Raw genomic sequence first — 23659 nt, forward strand, 5'->3', positions numbered from 1 at the left:
TTGGGAAGTAAAATATGAATAGACTGCTGTTATTCTAAAAACTCTAGCTCACTTTCCACCCACAGACACTTCCTGTTTTATTAAAGATGTTTTATAATTAAGAACATTTGTTAGTTTGGTGGCATACCATTTACCTGTATTTTCTGAACAGACTTGAATTAAAATTTCAACCTTAAAAAGGTCTCTCATTGTATATGACTACACCAACATTTACTAATAAAATATAGATAATAAATTAAAAACTATAGATTAGTGCTTACGATATACATGGGTTAAAGAAAAAGTGAAAAATGTATACCTACTCTTGGATGCCAAATAGATTATAAAATTTTTAAATATACTTATTTAGAATAGTGTAAGATTTACATAAAAGTTGCAGATATAATACAGAATTCTTATATATCCTGTACCACATTCCCCTGTTAACATCGTGTATTACCATGGTACATTGTCACAAGTAAGGAACCAATATTGATAAATTATTATCATCAAAAGTCCACATTTTATTCTAATTCCATTTATGTTTTCTTAATATCCTTTTTCTGTTCCAGGATCTCATCCAGGATACAACCCTACATTTAGTCCTCTGTTTTAGCCTCCTCAGAACGGGGACAGTTTCTCAGACTCTCTCTCATTTTGACAACTTCAATGATTTTAAGGAATGCTGGTTAGGTAATAGTTTGAAGAATATCCATAAAGTAGGTTTGTCTGACGTTTTCTCACGGTTAGATTGGGGGTATGGGTTTTGAGGAGGGAGATCACAGAGAAGAAGTGCCATTATTAGCACACAACGGTATATGCTATCAACATGATTAAATGTTGACGACATTAACCTTGATCACCTTCCTGAAGTAGTATGTGCCAGGCTTCTCCACTGCAGAGCTAATTTTTTCCCTGTTCCAATATACTTACAGAAAGACAGTAAGTGCACCCAACACTTAACAACTGAGGTGTATCCTAAGGGAAAGATTGTATACATGGCATTTGAGATTCTTCTTTGAGGGAAGTATTTTTCTTCTCCCCCATTTATGTACTCAATCACTTATTTATAACATTATGAACTCACAGATACTTATTTTACACTTCAGGTTATAATTCAATACTACATTTTTTAATCTGTGTTCCAAATTTGGCTATTGAGAGCTCTGTCAGGCTGATTCCTATAATTTATGAATCTGACCCTATTTTTATGTTTGACTGCTAACAGCTTTTAAGCCTTACCCCTCCCGTTTCCCTTTGTGCCCTGCATTCTTGAGAAGCTGATAAGAATGCCTGGGTGCTTCCCTCCTTTAGTGTGGCAGGAGATTCAGACTATATAAGCTCTCCTCCCACAAGACAATTCTCATCCTCCCCAGACTGTAATCACAATAAAAACCCCAAGGGAGTCTCCTTTCCTTTGCTCTCTTAAGCCATTTCAGATCTGCATGGTAGGCATATGCTGTTCTCCCCAGGGAACTCAATTATGTAAGTAATAAATGTTTTCATACCGTCTTGGTGTGTGTATGATGTCATCAGTCTCAATATCCAAACCCAATTTTGTTGGTGGCCCATTTACCTCTGCAGATACCACATAGTTACTTTGTTTTTTGGCCATACCCCATTGTTTTGCTGAGTATTTTCTTTTTTTCATTTCATTCCTTTCTTGGGTTTCTGTCTTCCTTCTTTCTTTCTTTTTTTCTTTTTTAATTCTGAGCATTTCCTAACTTAAGGGCATAACAAGATGGTCCAGAGGCTGGAGGTTCATCTTGTACTTTCCCTGCCCAGTCTACACTCAGCTTCTTCTCCAAGGCGCCCTACTTCCTCTTGCTGGAGGTGGTTGGAAACCACTATCTGAGCACTGGTACTTCTGCTACCAGACTCTCATTCCTTCTTGACCCTCTAAGCAGACAGACCTAGAAATATATACACTTTTTTCTTTCTTTTTATTTATTTTTATTTTTTATTTTGGTATCATTAATCTACAATTACATGAAGAACATTATCTTTACTAGGCTCCCCCCTTCACCGAGTAGCACCCACATACCCCTTCACAGTCACTGTCCATCTGCGTAGTAAGATGCTGTAAAATCACTACTTGTCTTCTCTGTGTTCCACAGCCCTCCCCGTGCCCCCCACACACTATACATGCCAAATCGTAATGCCCTCTTTCTTTTTTACCTGTCCTTATCCCTCCCTCCCACCCATCCTCCCCAGTCCCTTTCCCTTTGGCAACTGTTAGGCCATTCTTGGGATCTCTGATTCTGCTGCTGTTTTGTTCCTTCAGTTTTCCTTTGTTCTTATACTCCACAGATGAGTGAAATCATTTGGTACTTGTCTTTCTCTGCCTGGCTTATTTCACTGAGCATAATACCCTGTAGCTCCATCCATGTTGTTGCAAATGGTAGGATTTGTTTCTTTCTTATGGCTGAATAGTATTCCATTGTGTATATGTACCACTTCTTCTTTATCCATTCATCTACTGAAGGACATTTAGGTTGCTTCCATATGTTGGCTATTGTACATAGTGCAGCGATAAACACAGGGGTGCATCTGTCTTTTTCAAACTGGGCTCCTGCATTCTTAGGGTAAATTCCTAGGAGTGGAATTCCCGGGTCAAATGGTATTTCTATTTTGAGCATTCTGAGGAACCTCCAAACTACTTTCCACAATGGTTGAACTAGTTTACATTCCCACCAGCAGTGTAGGAGGGTTCCCCTTTCTCCACAACCTCGCCAACATTTGTTGTTGTTTGTCTTTTCAATGATGGCAATCCTTACTGGTGTGAGGTGATATCTCATTGTGGTTTTAATTTGCATTTCTCTGATGATTAGTGATGTGGAGCATCTTTTCATGTGCCTGTTGGCCATCTGAATTTCTTCTTTAGAGAACTGTCTATTCAGCTCCTCTGCCCATTTTTTAATTGGATTATTTGCTTTTTGTTTGTTGAGGCGTGTGAGCTCTTTATATATTTTGGATGTCAATCCTTTATCAGATCTGTCATTTATGAATATGTTCTCCCATACTGTAGGATACCTTTTTGTTCTATTGATGGTGTCCTTTGCTGTACAGAAGCTTTTTAGCTTGATATAGTCCCACTTGTTCATTTTTGCCTTTGTTTCCCTTGCCCAGGGAGATATGTTCATGAAGAAGTCACTCATGTTTATGTCCATGAGATTTTTGCCTATGTTTTTTTCTAAGAGTTTTATGGTTTCATGACTTACATTCAGGTCTTTGATCCATTTGGAGTTTACTTTTGTGTATGGGGTTAGACAGTGATCCAGTTTCACTCGTTTACATGTAGCTATCCAGTTTTGCCAGCACCATCTGTTGAAGAGACTGTCATTTACCCATTGTATGTCCATGACTCCTTTATCATATATTAATTGGCCATATATGTTTGGGTTAATATCTGGAGTCTCTATTCTGTTCCACTGGTCTGCGGCTCTGTTCTTGTGCCAGTACCAAATTGTCTTGATTACTGTGGCTTTGTAGTAGTGCTTGAAGTTGGGGAGCGAGATCTCCCCCACATAATTCTTCCTTCTCAAGATGGCTTTGGCTATTCAGTGTCTTTGGCAGTTCCATATGAATTTTTGAACTATTTGTTCCAGTTCAATGAAGAATACTGTTGGTAATTTGATAGGGATTGCATCGAATCTGTATATTGCTTTGGGCAGGATGGCCATTTTGACGATATTAATTCTTCCTAGCCATGAGCATGGGATGAGTTTCCATTTCTTAGTGACCCTTTAATTTCTCTTAAGAGTGTCTTGTAGTTTTCAGGGTATAGGTCTTTCACTTCCTTGGTTAGGTTTATTCCTAGGTATTTTATTCTTTTTGACTCTATTGTGAATGGAATTGTTTTCCTGATATCTCTTTCTATTAGTTCATAGTGTATAGGAAACCTACAGGTTTCTGTATGTTAATTTTGTATCCTGCAACTTTGCTGAATTCCGATACTAGTTCTAGTAGTTTTGGAGTGGAGTCTTTAGGGTTTCTTATGTACAATATCATGTCATCTGCAAATAGTGACAGTTTGACTTCTTCTTTACCAATCTGGATTCCTTGTATTTCTTTGTTCTGTCTGATTGCCGTGGCTAGGACCTCCAGTACCACGTTGAATAACAGTGGGGAGAGTGGGCATCCCTGTCTTGTTCCCAATCTCAGAGGAAAAGCTTTCAGCCTCTCACTGTTCAGTATGATGTTAGCTGTGCGTTTATCATATATGGCCTTTATTATGTTGAGGTACTTGCCCTCTATGTCCATTTTGTGGAGAGTTTTTATGAAGAATGGAAGTTCAATTTTGTCGAATATTTTTCAGTATCTATGGAGATGATCATGTGGTTTTTGTCCTTCTTTTTGTTGATATGGTGGACGATGTTGATGGATTTTCGAATATTGTACCATCCTTACATCCCTGGGATGAATCCCACTTGATCATGGTGTATGATCCTCTTGGTGTATTTTTTAATTCGGTTTGCTAATATTTTGTTGAGTATTTTTGTATCTACGTTCATCAGGGATATTGGTCTGTAGTTTTCTTTTTTTGGTGGGGTCTTTGCCTGGTTTTGGTATTAGGGTGATGTTGGCTTCATAGAATGAGTTTGGGAGTATTCCTCCTCTTCTATTTTTTGGAAACCTTTAAGGAGAATCGGTATTATGTCTTCTCTGTATGTCTGATAAAATTCCAAGGTAAATCCATCTGGAACAGGGGTTTTATTCTTGGGTAGTTTTTTTTGATTACTGATTCAATTTCGTTGCTGGTGATTGGTCTGTTTAGATTTTCTGTTTCTTTCTGGGGCAGTATTGGAAGGCTGTACTTTTTAGAAAGTTGTCCATTTCTCCTAGGTTTTCCAACTTGTGAGCATATAGATTTTCATAGTAGTCTCTAATAATTCTTTGTATTTCTGTGGGGTTTGTCATGATTTTTCCGTTCTCGTTTCTGATTCTGTTGATGTGTGTTGACTCTCTTTTCCTCTTAGTAAGTCTGGCTAGAGGCTTATCGATTTTGTTTATTTTCTCGAAGAACCAGCTCTTGGTTTCATTGATTTTTGCTATTGTTTTATTCTTCTCAATTTTATTTACTTCTTCTCTGATCTTTATTATGTCCCTCCTTCTGCTGACCTTAGGCCTCATTTGTTCTTCTTTTTCCAATTTCGATAATGTGACATTAGACTATTCATTTGGGATTGTTCTTCCTTATTTAAATATGTCTGGATTGCTATATACTTTCCTCTTAAGACTGCTTTTGCTGCATTCCCACAGAAGTTGGGGCTTTGTGTTGTTGTTGTAATTTGTTTCCATATATTGCTGGATCTCCATTTTAATTTGGTCGTTGATCCATTGATTATTTAGGAGCATGTTGTTAAGCCCCCATGTGTTTGTGGCCCTTTTTGCTTTCTTTGTACAATTTATTTCTAGTTTTATACTTTTGTGGTCTGAAATGTTGGTTGGTAGGATTTCAATCTTTTGGAATTTACAGAGGCTCTTTTTGTGGCCTAGTATGTGGTCTATTCTGGAGAACGTTCCATGTGCACTTGAGATGAATGTGTATGCTGTTGCTTTTGGATGTAGAGTTCTATAGATGTCTATTAGGTCCAACTGTTCTAGTGTATTGTTCAGTGCCTCTGTGTCCTTACTTATTTTCTGTCTGGTGGATCTGTCCTTTGGAGTGAGTGGTGTGTTGAAGTCTCCCAGAATGAATGCATTGCATTCTATTTCCTCCTTTAATTCCTTTAGTATTTGTTTCACATGTGTTGGTGCTCATGTATTGGGTACATATCTATTTATAATGGTTATATCCTCTTGTTGGACTGAGCCCGTTATCATTATGTAATGTCCTTCTTTATCTTTTGTTACTTTCTTTATTTTGAAGTCTATTTTGTCTGATACTAACTAGTGTTGCAACATCTGCTTTTTTCTCTCTGTTGTTTGCATGAAGTATCTTTTTCCATCCCTTGACTTTAAGTCTATGCATGTCTTTGGGTTTGAGGTGAGTGTCTTGTAAGCACATATGGATGGGTCTTGCTTTTTTATCCATTCTATTCCTCTGTGTCTTTTGATTGGTGCATTCAGTCCATTTACATTTAGGGTGATTATTGAAAGGTATGTACTTATTGCCATTGAGGCTTTAAGTTTGTGGTTACCAAAGGTTCAAGGTTAGCTTCTTTACTACCTTACTGTCTGACTTAACTCGCTTATTGAGCTATTATAAACACAGTCTGATGATTATTTCTCTCCCTTCTTATTCCTCCTCCTCCCTTCTTCATATGTTGGGTGTTTTGTTCTGTGCTCTTTTTAGGAGTGCTCCCATCTAGAGCAGTCCCTCTAAGATACTCTGTAGAGCCGATTTGTGGGAGGCAAACTTCCTCAACTTTTGCTTGTCTGGGAATTGTTTAATCCCTCCTTCATATTTAAATGGTAATCATGCTGGATACAGTATTCTTGGTTCAAGGCCCTTCTGTTTCATTGTATTAAATATATCATGCCATTCTCTTCTGGCCTGTAAGGTTTCTGTTGAGAAGTCTGATGATTGCCTGATGGGTTTTCCTTTGTAGGTGACCTTTTTTCTCTCTCTGACTGCCTTTAATACTCTGTCCTTGTCCTTGATCTTTGCCATTTTAATTATGTGTCTTGGTGTTATCCTCTTTGGGTCCCATCTCTTGGGAGTTCTGTGTGCCTCTGTACTGTGAGCAAGTATTTCCTCCTCCAGTTTGGGGAAGTTCTCAACAATTATTTCTCCAAAGACACTTTCTATCCCTTTTTCTCTCTCTTCTTCTTCTGGTACCCCTATAATGTGGACATTGTTCCTTTTGGATTGGTCACACAGTTCTCTTAGTATTGTTCCATTACTGGAGATCCTTTTATCTCTCTTTGCATCAGCCTCTATGCATTCCTGTTCTCTGGTTTCTATTCCATCAATGGCCTCTTGCATCTTATCCATTCTGCTTATAAATCCTTCCACAGTTTGTTTCACTTCTGTGATCTCCCTCCAAATGTCTGTAATCTCCCTCCAGAGTTCATCTCTTAGCTCTTGCATATTTCTCTGCAGCTCTGTCAGCATGTTTATGATTTTTATTTTGAATTCTTTTTCAGGGAGACTGGTTAGGTCTGTCTCTGCAGATCCTCTCTCAGGTGTTGTCTGAACTATCTTGGACTGGACCTAATTTTTTTTGCCTTTTCATGGTGATAGTAGTGGCTGTCAGCAGGTTGCAGGTGTGTCAGCTGGGAGAAGAAAGTCCTTTCCTGCTAGCTGGATGCCTTGCCCTTCTCCGCTGCCTGTGTCGGTTACCTGCACTCCTGGAGCAGCCACAGGGTTAGTCCCCTAAGCTGGTGTGGGCGCATTCTCCATTAGAGCAGCACGGAGCCCTGCAGGGAGTGGCAGGCACGTCAGGTGCACTCCTCCGTGATAGTAGCACCCCTGCCAGGCAGCTGTGTGTCAGCAGCGCCTTTGGTCTGGCCCAAGTGGCTGTGCATTGGGCTGTGTTTCCGGTCGGCTGCTGGGAGCATGCCTGCTCCCTCTGGCTCCACTGCAGGTGCGTGCAGGGCTCTCCTGCGCAGGCCTCTACCAGGCTCCTCTGGCTCCACTGCCACTGGTAAGCACGAGCCATACCCGGGCTATTCAGTTGTCACTGCTGTGGACTCGCACATGCCTTTCCTGGTCTCCTCTGGCATCATTGGTGCATGCGATCTGCTCCCGGTCCCTTCTGGTGCAGCTGCCCCTGGCATGCTCTACCACTCTCCCGCTACTGGGCCGGTGTGTCAGGTTCCAAGCCAGTTGGAGGAACGACTGGCAGGCTGCTTAGTGCTGTGAGGGGCTTCAGAGCTACGCTGCCTCCCCAGGGTTTAGGGTGCCTAAGGTTCCCCGGGATTCCTGCCTGCTGGCTCAGTGTGCTGGGACGACTTCATCCAGCTATGGGGTCCCCATCTCTTTAAGACTTGCAGAAAGCACTTGCTTTTCTTTTGTCTCAGGGGCGCCGGTTGCTGGGACCTACCCACAGGTTTTGCTTTTCCGTTTCTCTAATATCCAGCACCCCGTGCACCTTGTATCTGCACTCTGGGTGTGGATTCCTAGAGCTGGTTGTTTAGCAGTCCTGGGTTTTCACTCCCTCCCCATCTGACTCCTTTCTTCCCACCGTGTTCTGAGGTGGGGGAGCGTTCGGGTCCTGCCTGGCCGCAGCTTGTATCTTACCCCCTTCATGTGATGTTGAGTTCCCACAGATGTAGATGTATCCTGGCTGTTGTATTGCATCCACTGGTGTCTCTTTTAGGAATAGTTGTATTTATTGTATTTTCATAAATATATATGTTTTGGGGAGATTTCCTCTGAATTACTCATGCCGCCATCTTCCTTTGATCCCTCTACACTTATTTCTTAGAATAGCTCCTGAATTAGAGCCCCATGATCCAAAAAAGATAAAATATAATATATTAGACATATATAATATATGAGAATATATGAGTTTATATATATATACACATATATATATATATATACACACACACACATATATATATATATACACTAAAAAATTAATTATATTTTATCTTTTTTCAATCATGTATCTTTTTCAGAATTTTGCATATTTTCAGTAATTTTATAAAACAAAATAATTACACAACTTTCTGTAATGTTTAAATGCTTAAATAAATTTAAAACAGTTGCTACACAGTTTATTATCTACTAAAATTACCTGAAAACACATAGTCATTAGGTTTTTGTCATCTTAAATTATACTTTCACTCTTTTATATATAAAGGGAATAGCATTTAAAAATTCTAAATTCTAATTCTCTTCATACAAGGTATTAGAGCATCTATATGTTCAAACAGAAACATAGTGGTCTAAATGTTTATTAAGAGAAGGTTTTTAAGGAAGTGATGATTAAGAATCCAGACAGAAATCATGATTCTTATTGATTGAAGCTCACATCTTTAAAGTTTTGGTTAGAAGTGAATTCTCAGAGTATAACTATAGCAAACACTGAAATAAAGACATAATCAAAAAATAAGCAAAAGGTTGATACATCTTCCATATTGATTGTAGAGGAAATTTTCATATATTTTTAAATATTTTCACTTTAAAGTATTTTTGAATAAATTCATTCTACAGATTCAGGACACACTAAAAGTTTCAAGTTAAAAGGCTAACCCATGGCTATCTATATGCCTCTATATACCCAGGTATACCCGATAAGAATGCTCCACTATGAAAAAAAAAAAAAGACTTGATTGGTAACAAATCATTATTTGTATGAAGGCTTCCCAAAAAAGCTCAGCTTACTAAATGGTGACCTTGCCTTATTCTCCAAGAAGAGTGCTGATAGAACTGAGATTAAACTGTCTGTCCTAATTTCGAGAATATACTAATTGATCCTAAGGTTAGACTACTGTACAGGATATCTGACAGTCATTTTGGCCACTCAACACCTTACGGTTATGAATTGTGAGTCTTCCACCTTTCACTGTAGATAACAGATACTTATCCATTCTTTCTTATAACTATAATAATAATAATATTGCATAGGCTTCATCAATGATATGTACCCATTTTGGATCTGGTGATGTGAGGAACCATGTACAATATAGAATTCATCCTGAGAATGGCAGCTGCTACATCCAGTTTTCATTGACAACCATAAAAAAAGATCTAGAAGAGCATCATAGTGCCCTGTATTAGCATTGTCCATACTGAAACTTATGGTGACAGAAATGGCATTTCCTACTCAAATCTGACTTTCTCAAATCATAGTGAGCCTACTGTCTTGAACAACAGATTTGATAAAGAGAGGAAAACCATTTCTACACCTTAACTGATCCTTCTTTTATTTGAAAGTGTAGTTGATACATAATCTTATATTGGTTTCAAGTACACAACACAGTGGTTCAACAGGGACCCATATTATTAAGTCCTCACCCTCACTAGTGCAGTTACCATCTGTCAACATAGGAAGATGTTACAGAATCATTGGATATATTCTCCATGCTGTACTGTCATACCCATGACCAACCTACATTATCATTGTGCCGCTTTATCTCCCTTGCCCTCCCCATCCACCTACCCTAACCCTTCCCTCATGGTAACCACCAGTCACTTCTCAGTGTCTTTAAGTCTACTGCTATTTTGTTCATTTTGTTTTGTTTTGTTTTTAGAGTCCACAAATAAGTGAAATCAGATGGTATTTGTCTTTCTCCACCTAGCTTATTTCACTTTTAACTGCTTTTTAGATAGTAAGAAATACACTGTTCAGAATTTTCCCATTAGTATTTTCTAAACAATAAAGATTAGGATAAAAGTTTAAGCTATTAATAATTACCCTCCTAACAAAAAGTGTAAATTAGAACTGTATGGGACAAAGGGGGATATACAGTAACCAATAATACAGAAGAGGATAGGAAGGTACTCCATGCAATAGAAAAAAAGATGTACAAGAAGTTCTCTGCTTAAAACGGAGAAGCAAAAAGTCAGATATGAACAATCTTTCCACCTCTCAAGCTAAAAATCCAACTGGGGCTAGTTAAAAGCAAGACACATAAAACCAGATAGTTCAAGGATATCCCACAAACAGAATACAATTGCTCCTGGCTTCTCAGGGAATAGTCTAGATTAAGGTCTTAAAAAGACCTTAATATTTTGCATAGTGCTGGGAAAACAATACATTCCAGGTGGTGTTTGAAAACTTACTGATGGGTCTACATATATAGACCAGAAGTGGTTTCCAAACAGCCCGTGGCTTATATCTGCACTATAGGGAAATGAGAAGACTCAACATGTCTCAGTGGTATACATGAAAATATTAACATGTGAAGACTGAATTAGTACATGAGAGTCAGGACAATGAGGCCACCAATGTTAAGGATCTCACTGATGCTGTGGCAGAGGCCATGAATTTAGGAAGGTATATCAGGTTCACACTCAGAAGAACCACCCAGAACCTTGCACCTCAACACTTGTGGCCAAATATGACCAAATCAATCACATTACTGATAGTGAAGTGAAGGCTGAGAAGATAGTAATGTAGACTTTATACCATATGGATAGATAAGTACCCCTTGTACTAGGAATTTTCTAGGGAAGAATGAGGACAAGAAGATGCCAATTGAAGACATAATATTAACACTTTCATTATGTTTTGGCTAAAGAGTCAGTTAATATAACATGTCAAACACCCATGTTAAACTATTTTAACTCAGAAAGATTTGGACAGTCTTCAACGGCAAGTTATGTTTTCTTTTGCCTTCAGGAGGAGTAGGAGCTCAAGGACAAAATAAAATAAATTGCAGAAAATAAAGACACAGTTCTTTGCACATCTGAACAGTGGTGTGTAAAATTGAACCCTTTCTCATAAAGTGATTTTACCTTTTTAAACATATTTTCATTTCAGATAAATATCAGTCATAAGGCAAGGCATTTTATCTCTGTTCAGTAAAGAAGAAAACAGACATATAAATAAAATGACCTAAATGCTCACATGACTAATATGCAGCATCGCTGGGATTCACAACCACTCCCAATCCTTAGCTCTTTTAACTAAACCAGTGAGGAGCATACTAAAACCCAAAGACTGTATGTGGCCTAAATATATTCTTAATCTGAACTTTGATCTAACCTCAGAAATTCTCCTTAGAAATGCCATGGCCTTTCCAGAAAAATAACTTAGTCCTAAATCACACATAAGATGAGTGGCAGATCCAGATCTAAACCTGGATAGGTTGCAGTTTTAGAAATCAACAGTCTGGAGGGGAGTATAGGCACTTGCCAGCATCGATGCCTAGAAGACCCTAGAACAGTGAAACTCAGTCTGAGTGGTTGGCCAGGATGCCAAAATACACACAGTCACCTGGGAATGATGGATTCCTCCCTAGAGAAGGGTAACAGGGAGATAGGCATGAGACCGAAAGAATAAGGAGAATAAGACTGGTAGCAAAAGTCTAAACCTATAGCTGGATAAGAAGTAGGAGCAACCTAAACCTAGTTTGCAGTACTGCAAGATGTAGTGCTGTGGCTCTTGTTGGGAGGCTGGGGGGAGAGGTTAGATGACAAGGAGCAAGGAGATAAAATTCTGAAGGTTTGACACATAATACCATAAAAATGTAAATTATCAATAAACTCATACAGTATTACTAATAACACAATTCAGACATTCAGGAATACAAAAAAAGGAATACCGCAAAGAAGCTTAGAGACAAGTGATGTTTCACTTTTAAGACAGTTTACATGTCTTAACAATAAATTAATTCAAGGAAGAGTATAACCATGGTACAAGCTCTTCTAGCTTCTGAAAGTCAGGTCAAAAATGAAAGTCTCCAGAAAAACAATGAAAGAATGTTAAGTATAGTTTTATATTTTCTAATAAACTGTTACATATTTTTAACATGGCCCATAAAAATTTTATTTTTCTTGAATTCTATACCTCAGGTTTCTCATTACTGCCCTAACCTAGGCCTCTACAAACACCCTGCAGGACTAATGCAAAAGGTTGTCAAATGAAATTGAGTCAGTCACTAGGTTTGCCAAATATTCACTTCAGGATAAATTGCAGCAAGTTTTCATTCATGATATTATACAAGAATTACAAGATAAAAGTACGTCATTGTGGCTATATTTTCTATATGAGAAATCTGAGTTCAAAGTGTTTAAAGGTCATGTTTACAGCTATCAAAGCTGGCCTTTAAACCTGATTGTTTGACCACAATAGCTTAGTTTTTTCCTCTAACTATACCTTAATAATCTCCTATAAAATTTTAATTAAATAATATTTAATTTAATGATAATCTTTTTAGGTTTAAAAAGGATAAGATACTTTATATGAATGTTCCCAAATGAATCTTTTTTAAAATACAAAATTTTTTTATAATATGGAAACTTTTTAAAATTCATCTAAAAAAACAGTATTTTTGTTATAAAAAATGGTTAAAAATCATTTTGAGGTAGCTTTGATGGTCTCTTTACCTGGCCAACTGCTCTGTCTCTTTCCAAGGAGGTCAGCATTTTCTGCTTCAGTAAAGTACGGTGCTTCTCATATAACACTCTTATAGTTGGTTCATAAGATGCATAGTGTAACTTCAACCTATAAAAAATAAAGGGCATCTTAAAGGGTGAGTTGAAACAGTGATATCCATCTAATATCTAAAACTTTTTTTTTCTTTTTTTGCATTGGAAAAAAAAATTGCATAACCAAATAAAGGTCAACACAACAGAGCCAAGAAGTGCAAGAACTATTATTTGTCATACATCATCCCTGCAACCTGCATGGAAGTGGGTGATCACACTTCGCCTGAGTTAACTAGTTCTCCTTTTCCTACTAGCACCTTTTGCTGTACTTAAATATATATGCAGAAGATTGCTACTATTCATTGAGAGAAAAAAAATTGAAGTTCTTTAAATCACCCCAGAAACAATTTTCAAAATGACAAAGACTACAAACAATGGATGATTAAACAAAAAGTCATTCACATAAAACTAAAGGATGTCTTGAAAACAAGCTTGACTAGTATCATATTAGCAAAATTAAGTATAAAAGTACTTTTTTATCTTATAGGAATAATAATACAACTCATCATAATAAATAAACACCTTAAAGAATTTATTTTTAATGCCTTGAAAATTTTCTTTTTTACTTTTTATTGCAATGTAATTTATATGAAGTAAAATATACAGATCTAAAAGAGTACAGAGTTTTCAGAAACATGGATACCTGGGTAGTTAACATTGTTATTAATGTGTAATCTATGTTAGAGCATTTCTAGTATCTCAGAAAGTTCTGGAACTTCATATATTTGCAATCATAAAATATGTTCTATTTTGAAACTTGCTTCTTTCAACATGTTTTTTACATTCTTCAGTGTTGTGCATAATAGTAATTCATTCCTTTTTATTGTGGGTGGTATACTCTTGTATGTATATTCTACATTGTGTTTATCCAATATCCTGCTGATGAAGAACTGAGTTGTTTCCAGTTTGGGACTGTTGTGAGTAAGACTGCTATGAACATTCTTATGCAAGTCATCTAAGATAATTTTTGGTTATATCTCCATTTCTCTTCAAAAAAAATACCTAGGAGTTGAATTGCATGACAGTCTTGATTACTCTACCTCACCAACATTTGGTGATGATAATTCTAAGGTTTGTCAAATTACTTATTTATTTTGCCTGTTTTATTATATTTTCAAACCAACATGACTTTGATTTTTGTTAACTCTTTTCAGCTTTTTTCTTAGTGAATTTTTCATTGTAAATATAATTTTCCATTTGGTTCTTTGTTTATAGCTCTCATTTCACTTCTGAAATTTCCTATTGTTCCCTCATAAAAGTCATCATTTTCTTTAAAACTCTAAATGTCTCATTTAGAGTCCTTGTCTACTAATTCCATTATTTCTGTCATCTCTGGGTCTATTTATTTATTTTTTTCCTAATTATGAGACACATTCCCCTGGTTCTTTATATGTATTACATATTTTATTGTATGTTGGATATGTTGGATATGTTTGTCTAGACTTTGTTATCTTCTTTTAAGGAGTTTTTTTCTGGCAGACAATTTACTGATGAGTGAACTTGAGCCTTTCAAAGCTTATTTTAAAGCTCTTTATAGGGTAAGTCTAAAGTAGTTCCTTTTCTGGAACTAGAATATCTCTACTCCTATGGCATGGTTTACCAGAGGTCTTAAGGGCTCAGAGTTTCAGTAAATTTCCTCCATTATAGCTGGTCAGAGCTCATATCTGCAACTTCTGGGATCTCCAGTTAGCTCACAGTTTCCCAGCTGTTCTTTGCAGGCCTCATATCTTCTCACCATGTTATTTACACAACTTAGTGTGTGGTCAAAGACTAAAGGGAACCATTACTGATACTTCTTAAGTTCCTTTTCATGCACTTCCCTCCTTTGGTGTACTCTGCCTTACAAATTCCAACAGCCCTGAGGTATAATTCAGTTCCCAATTCTACTTAGTGTGCTTTATATACACTTTGCTACACAATTCCATGAACACTATATATTTGTATATACATATTCAGATACAGAGTTACATACACAAAACAATGTATGCTATAATTTATAGATAATTGAAGGGCTATTATTGGTGGCTCAATTTTTCCTTTATTTACTGACTTTGGCATCTAACTCATTCATGGGATATAATCTAACTATATTTTATTGAAAGAATTAGCAACATATAGAACACCACTAGAGTATAACATGGATAGAAACATGGACACCTGAGTAGTTAACATTGCTATCAATGTTATCTATGTTAGAGCATTTTATATTTTATATATAAGGGAACAACATTCAGAGAAACCTGTTAAATTAGTTTGAAAGAGTGGGTCTGTTAGTGTAAGTTCTGTAAGTACCTCGTCATTCATCTGCTTATAATTTTTGGTATTGATAATTCTGAAAATAAGTACTTAGTAGTTAAGATACACATGTTAAATGGGAAATACTGTAAAACTAATAGGTAAAATCAACTAATCATCAACTTACATAATTTACAGAAAAAACTAAGGTCAACATTTTGTGGTTTACAATGAAAGAAAATACAGACACATAACTGAAATATTTGAGCAAAACATGACATAAACTCAGATCTCACTTAGACTGGTATCAAAAACACTCTTCCCTATAGCTGACTAATTATATAATGGAACAATTACCAGACAATGTATTCGCTAATGACAGATTAACTTCATGACTAGTTTTTTTGTGACTCTGATGGCAACATTGAAATTTTGTGTTAGATCCTTACATAACATACATTAGTGATACATCCAGATGTTTAAATGGAGATAAACATTCTTAATGATTAAATGTGGAAATAAAAGCTATCTGAATACACAACAAGTATAGTTGTATTACAAGGTAATATGGTTTCTTCTCCAGGCCTCTGAAGATTACAAAAAGTATATCTGAAAATGCTGAATTTTTACATGAAATATATCATTATACTATTCTTTTTAAAAATACTAGAAAATTTAACAAGTACAATGTATTTTCAAACATAGATTAGAAACTAAAAAAACTAAAAAATAAAAAAAATCTCAAAATCAGAGAGAACATCTGAGCAGCCAAGAGTGAACAATCATACTTCAGCTGCCACAACTGAATACAAAAATGCTCTCAGACTGTTATCAACCTAAGTAACTAAAGTAATGAAACCTGCTTGTATTAGTACAGACAGTGAGAATAGACTCAAATCTGAGATATTTCCCACAAAAGATGCTATGATTCAAACTCACTTATCATATGTACATATAATCACATACATACACACAGGCACACAAACTGCCAAAATACCTTTGGGCTTTTTCCTCTAAGCAAATGGGTACCTAATCCTAAAGGCACAGAAATTATTTATATTTGGGAAAAAAAAAGGCTTAGCTACCATTAAAAGACTTCCACATGACTTCAGAAGAGCCAAAGGACTCTTTATTGTCCTCAGTATAGAACAATTCCCAAAATTAAGAGAATGTATTTTTAAAACAAAATACAATATATACTTCCATAAAGAGACCTGTATAAAAATGCAAAAGGGAAATCTAGATGAAATAGCATACATTCAACACATAATTTCAACGTTGGGGTATATGCAAAGTATTTACCATCTATTGTGTTCCAGGCACTGTACTTTATACACATTAATCCAAAATACATTATCACCATTTTTACAAATAAGAAACCAAACTACAATGGGCACCAAAAAGTAAGTGGTAGAGCCAGGCTTCCAAGATTTACCTGACTCCAAAATCCAAGCTCTTTCATTACATTGTCTACTTCTCAGTTAGTGTTTATGCTAAGAGGAAAAATCACTTTGAACATTTTTTTCTGAATTTCTCTGGACACACTATGAACCAAAAAAAAAATTTAGACTGGAATATGAGACCAAAAGATGATTATAGTTGAAGAATAAGCATTCTTAAGGCCTTTTTTTAAGTCAGTACAATCTCTCTTTTAAAGTAGTACTTTATTCCTATAGTATGTTCAATTTAAGAAATGAGAAAAAAATTTAGGTCCTAATATGTTGCTAAGCTGAGAGTACATTGATTCTGAAGATCCACAGGACAACATGTGACTAAGAAATGACAACACTCATAATAACCATAATCACCTACAAAAGACAACAATTATCATTACCATCCCTAAGCTGTGTTGTCCAAAGCAATAGCCACTCACCAAGTGTGGCTATTTATTTTAAACTTAAATTTATTAAAATTAAATAAAATTAGAAATATAATCCCTCAGTTGTACTAGTTACACTGCAAGTGCTATTTTAATAGCACATATGACTACGGGCTATTGCATTGGATGATGCAGATATAGAATATTTGTAACATCACAGCAAGCTCTATTGAACAGCACTGCCCTAGAAAAGCAAAGGAGAGTTTTAAAGATTACACATTCATATAATGTTTTTCTTATTTTTTTCCCTAAAAGAGGACAGAAAGTAAATCTGGTATCTCTAGAATAATTTCTACAAGCTGTAGCATAAATTCAAGGCCATTCATTTATGCCCCCATCCACCCCAACCTTGTCAAGCCATTTCTGCACTTTGCTCTCTATTCTTACAATTTGATGAACATGCTACGTTCCTTTATGACTTGGTGCCTTTGCATAGGATGTACCATCTGCCCATAGTACCTTGTTCACCCCATTCCTTCACTCTGTTAACTCATACTTTAGAATTCATTTCCTCTAGAAATAGGCCTTGAACCAGCTCATGCTCCAATCTGGTTGGGGTAACCACCTCTTGGTTGGCATAGCAACAATGCATTTCAGTGTATTTCTGTTTAACCCAACCCTATCACACATCCCAAAAGTCTTCTGGGAACCCTAATGGGAAGGATTGAAACTTATTCATCTTTGTATTTTGAACACATGGTATAGTGCTGCTGTACAGTGGATCTCAACAAATGTTAAATATCTTTACCTGAAACCTTCTGCCATAGCCAAGCTGTTTAACACTAATTAAACATCTCTTTAATAAATATGATGAAAAATATTAGCAGCTTACCCTTTGAGGTCATTAATTAATTTGTTTCTTTCCTGGACTACTCGTTTGTGGTGCATTCGATGAAAATCACGTTCTTTCTGAGTTTTCAGCAGATCTTCCCTAGCTTTGCTGAAGAATGAATAAATGAATAAATAAATAAAAACTTTAAAAATCATTTTCAACCCCTTTCTGAAAATTATCAGTTCAAATCCAGTATTGAGCAATTCAAAAGCTAACTGGAAAACAAAGATTCCATTATAATTCTCACTGAAGGATCCCAAGCAACATGATATATATGGGGGCTGGGAGATGAATGAGACAAAACTTACAGTTGCAAAATTATCATTCATTCACATTTCATTCAAATAAAAGGAAATTAAAGGTATGATACCAAAATAACTTACAATCCATCTACTTCCAAAGAGAATTTGTTTACAAAATTGAAATACATAACAGATAATTCAAAATAATTACAAATAAAGGGAAAGAGATACAAAAATTTAATTCTGAACATGCTTGAATATATGGTTAGAAGAGAATGTACTGGGTTACTTAGTAAAAAAGAAAGCATATAAATTCTGGAAAACTAAGATTTTATTCTGTGATGCATATGAGAAATATATGTCGCCTGCAGAAGATACTCCCAGAATACTTTTTAACTTGATGAGAAAGGTTTTCACCATAAATGGTAACCAGAAGCATTCCTCAGTTGGATATACCTTCTACAAACCCTTGGCATAAGGCAAACAAGAGAATTCTAAGATGGGGCTGTATGTGAAGAATCACTCAGGATGTTTCACCCACCTTTATAATGGAAGTTAGTTTCAATATAGTAATGTAAAATATAATTTATAATGAAAGAGAAGTTATCTAACAGTTAACTGACAAAGTGAGACTGCACTAAGACACTCACATTCTGAAAAATGGATGGGCTGAATGAGAGTGCTGACAACTTGCAAAGGGATCAGAATGGAATAAATCTGCCTCTCTGTATCACAGTATTTCATAATTCAGATTCACATAAAATAAATGCACACAGAGAGATTTCAGCTGTAGGAGCTATGTCAGAGCAATCACAGAGCAGTTGAATGGAATGCTGCCAAAGAAGCGGAATGAACTTAGGTTTTCAGGCTCCTGATCAAGCTCATTATGATCAGTGAGACTTGCTTGCTGCAAGATCATGTCATATGTAGCATATGGTGAAAGTGTCTCATCCATTCTGTAAGTTTCTTTCTTTTTGCTTTTGTTTTTTTGGATCGACTATATTGTTCCTTATTTCGCTGCCAATATTTTAGTCTTTACTGTATGCAAATATCACATATCAATTCCTGCAATATTTTAGTCTTTGCTGTATGTAAATACCACATATCAATTCCTAACACCTAGCCTTCAACTTCATTTTCATAACAATAGTCTTGAAGGTACAAGAAATTGTTGATTAAAACATTCATTCCTTAATCGCATTGTTTTTTCAAAAAAAAAAGAAAAAGAAATAAAGAAATAAAATATTCATTCCTAAAAAATCATCTGAGAAACATTCAAGTTATTAGATAAACAAACAACTTTTTCTTTCAGGTTTTAGCCCTGTATGTGTGCATAAAGATGAACCAAAACAAAGAGACCCTCTGCCATCACCATGTGCCTAATGAGTAGTAAGTGAAGAACAGAGAGAATGTAAGTAGAGCGACTAGAAAAGAAATGGCTGAGTTGGTATTTTGTTCGGAAAACACAGTATCATCTGAAGCCTCACTCATTTAGGAGAAAAGTAAAGTGGCATACATATTGTCTTGCACATAGAAAATACTCAGTGAATGTTACTGTAACCAACACCATATTATTATTATTTTTTACTATAGTAGAACAGATACATACAATTTCTCTAACAGCTAGATTTATCTACCTAAAATAGGGGACATGCCAGTAAGTAAATGTCCTCTAATTGCTTGAACATTATCAGGATACATGATTACTAACACTGCATATCTTTATAAAAGAATTAAAACTTCTATGAACATCTATTTTGAGTATATTAAACTGTCTTATTTTCAACTTGATGAATTATATAAAGGACCTCATGTTTTATTTATCTCATCTAAAATGTAAACCCATAACAGGTTAAAAAATACTTAGAAAAATAATGCTGTAAAATTTCTTAAGCAGAACCACAACTGTGCAGCATTGCATCAACTTACTTTTTAAATATACATTTAAAGGCCTATTTGCACTTATCTCAAGAAAGCATAGGAATTGATTGAAGTATTAGACCTTAAAGTTTTTCTGACCATTAAATTGGTTTTCAGAGACTTGCTTTCTATTTGCACAAATGAAGTCAACTCAGTAAAACAATTTAAATTCATTTCATGGTGATGCTTCTCCTATTATGACCTACCTGCTGCCCATCTGCTCAATAAAATTCAAATAAAATTCATACTAAAAAACAAAGTTTAAAATATTCATATAAGGAACTAATATTTTAAACTATATAGTATTTTATTATATTAGTAGATCATCTTTGGGATTAAAAGAAATTGTTCAAGACAGACACCAGACATTCAATTTCAAGTGTTATGAAGAGTTTAGTGAAACATTCTATTTAGATTTGTGTTTAATAAAGAACACACTCCTTACCTGTCTTTTCTTAATGAGATGACAGAATGACTATACAACTTTCCCACTTCAGGAAATCAGCATATCAAATATACAATTAAAGTATAAAATATTAAGATACTCATATTTCTACCATACCATAAAAGCATTGTCCCCAAAACTCCATGTTTCAACATGTGAATGTGATTTAACAGTTTGTTCTAAAACTTTATTTTTAAGTGTATGCCGCCAGTAAAATAATTATTAACTGAGTAGTTTTAACTAAGTATTCTGGAATGGCCATTTATTGGGTTATTTTATTGTCATAACATGGCAAAAGGAAGCATACAATTTCCTGCTTAACTGTACCAATAAAAGTAAGCCATCTTTGTCATGTATTTTTCTCATGTGCAAATGAATCAAGGTAATTTCTGATAAAGCACAATATGATTAATAATTATTTCATTATCTTCAATTGGTTGTAAATGAATTTGTTTAACCCACTAAAATTAATATTGGAGTAATTATTGGATAGCCAAAATTGGATTCAACCAGATTAGAGGAAATCTTTCATTATATTCTTTGCCAAAAAAGAAAGGGGTATACTCATGTCCAAAAAAAATACCTTCTTAATTTAACAAGGAATTACCTGAACACTCAAGCATGAAATTTTATGGGACTAATTATTGCCTTTATTTCCATAGTGTTTGTTTCTGAAAGTCATTAAATTAAACAGGTCTTTGGAAAAACTGGGTACTCTTTGACCTTTTATAGAAGTGAATTTTAGAAGTGAAATTAGGACCACTTAGTAAAGCACCCAATTTTTCCTCAATATTTAATTTTAGCTTTCTTTACATTTTCTGCCAGAAAATTTTAACCTTCAAAATGGTACATTTGAATCTTCTAATTTTTAATCTCAATCAGTTATTTCCTGTCAAATTTTTAGGACTTTATATAAAGATTTTCTGTTTTGCATTATATTTCCTTCATATAAAATCCCAGCAATGGAAGACAGTGCTCTAAATAGGATAAGACTTAGCTTTATAGAAAATTGTTTAAATTCCCATAATGAAAAGGAAAATGATGTCTACTCCAAAGGAATGTTATACAAGAGGAAAAAACCACCAATTAACTACTCTAAAATTAATTAAAAGCTTAACTGAATAGCAAAAATATAAATAGCACAACTTTATTTAAGCCCCTGCTATTTGCTAGGCACAGATATAGGCCCTGAGGATATACTGAGTACAAGACATAGTCTCTATTATACGGAGCTCAAAAAATAACAACAAAATATATACATTAGATAATCAGATGTAAAAAGTATAAATTTCAAGGCCTTTCATAAATATACAGTATTAAATTAAAGATTACCTTAATAATTGGAGATATACTATGTAAATACAAGACTAAAACTTAAGAATACATCAACCCTTCTCCCAAAAAAATATGTATATATGTAAATATGTGTATACACATATACACATACATAAACACACATACACACTCACAAATACACACTCACAAATATTCTTCCAAATGAAGTTATAGATTCAACTCAATCTCAGTCATAATCCCATCCCTGCCTTTCTAGAAATTGACAAAGTGACTCTAAAATTCATATGGAAATACAAAGGACCTAGAATAGTCAAAATATTTAAAAAAGAAGAACAAAGCTGGAAGACTAACACTATCTGACTTTAACAATTTACCTAAAGCTACATTAATCAAGAGTGTGATATTAGCATAAGGACAAACAAATAGATAAATGGAACAGAATAGAGTCTAGAAATAGATCCACAATCATAGGGTCAATTGATTTGTCAACAAAAATGCCATATAAATTCAGTGAAGAATGAAAAATCTTTTTAAGAATGGTGCTGGAACAATAGGATATTCTTATAGAAAAGAAATTAACCTCTAGGTCCTACCTCACACCATATGCAAAAATTAAAGATAGATCATAGGCTGAAATAAAAATTCTAAATATTTTAAGATTTTTAGAAGAAAACATAGGAAAATATCTCTATTACCTGGGAATAGGCAATGGTATCTTACACAAAAATATCAAAAGCAATGCTGTAAAAAAGGTATATTAAACTTCATCAAGATTTAAAACTTATGCTCATTCAAAGACACCATTAGGACACTTAAGAGTCAAGCCATAAGTTGGGAGAAAATATTCACAATATTCTGACCAAGGATTTGTATCCAGAATATGTAAACAATTTTTATAGCTCAACAGTAAGACAAATAATCCATACAAAAATGAGCAAAAGACTTACACAGAAAGCAGTATAGATGAATGGCCAATTAGCACAACAAAATGTGTTCACTAACTTATCAGGAAAATGCTTATAAAAACTACAACAATCAGCCACTGTACAACCACCAAGATTGCTAAAATTAAAAAGATTACAACATTTAATGTTGGTGAGAATGTGGAGCAACTGGAACTCTCAATATTGCTAATGAGAATATAAAATGACCCCACCTGAATGCTGGAAAATGGATTGGCAGTTTCTTATGAAGTTAAGGAGGCATCTACTCTTTAATCCAGAAATTCACTCTGATATTTTTATCCCAAAGAAAAAAAACACATTTCCATGAAAAGACTTCTACACAAATGTCACAGTAGTATTATTCATAATAATCACAGCTGAAACGACTCAGTTGAAAAGGATAAGTAAACTGTCATAGAATACTATACTGCAATAAAGAGGGACAACTTACTACTTAACACAAAAAACACACATAAATTTTACAGATTTTATAGGGATTGTAAAATGCCAAACACAAAGAGAAGAACATTCTGTGATTCCTTTTATGAAGTTCTCAAACAGGCAAAACTACTCTAATGTGAAAAAAAAAATTGGAACTGTGATTTCAATGGCAGGGAATGACTAAAAAAGAATACAAGGAAAATTTCTGGATGGACCAAAATATCCTATACTGAAATGAGTATGGAGGTTACAAGACCTTATCTGTTTATCAAAATTATACGGCTAAACTTGCACATTGAATTTATGTAAATTATAACTCAAAAAACATATAAAAAACAATATAAAAATTCAGTGTAGTGGAGAGTGTGGGTTGGGGTAGAAATGGCAGAAAGTTA

At 35.0% G+C, this 23659-nt stretch overlaps 1 protein-coding gene across 6 annotated transcripts in view; it reads right to left on the reverse strand.

Annotated features, from left to right (window-relative positions):
• The window catches only part of SPAG16 (sperm associated antigen 16), a 981678-nt gene that overhangs the window by 930436 nt on the left and 27583 nt on the right, over positions 1–23659 (reverse strand). For all 6 annotated transcript variants that reach the window (XM_073218142.1, XM_073218143.1, XM_073218144.1 and 3 more), the window contains exons 6-7: positions 17977–18084; positions 12929–13046 (exon numbers count right to left, since the gene is read on the reverse strand). In XM_073218142.1, the coding sequence (XP_073074243.1) occupies positions 12929–13046; positions 17977–18084 (226 nt within the window). The remainder of the gene's footprint in view (positions 1–12928; positions 13047–17976; positions 18085–23659) is intronic.

Source organism: Manis javanica, chromosome 12 (genome assembly GCF_040802235.1).
Source record: "Manis javanica isolate MJ-LG chromosome 12, MJ_LKY, whole genome shotgun sequence".
In the NCBI taxonomy this organism is placed as follows: Eukaryota; Metazoa; Chordata; class Mammalia; order Pholidota; family Manidae; genus Manis; species Manis javanica.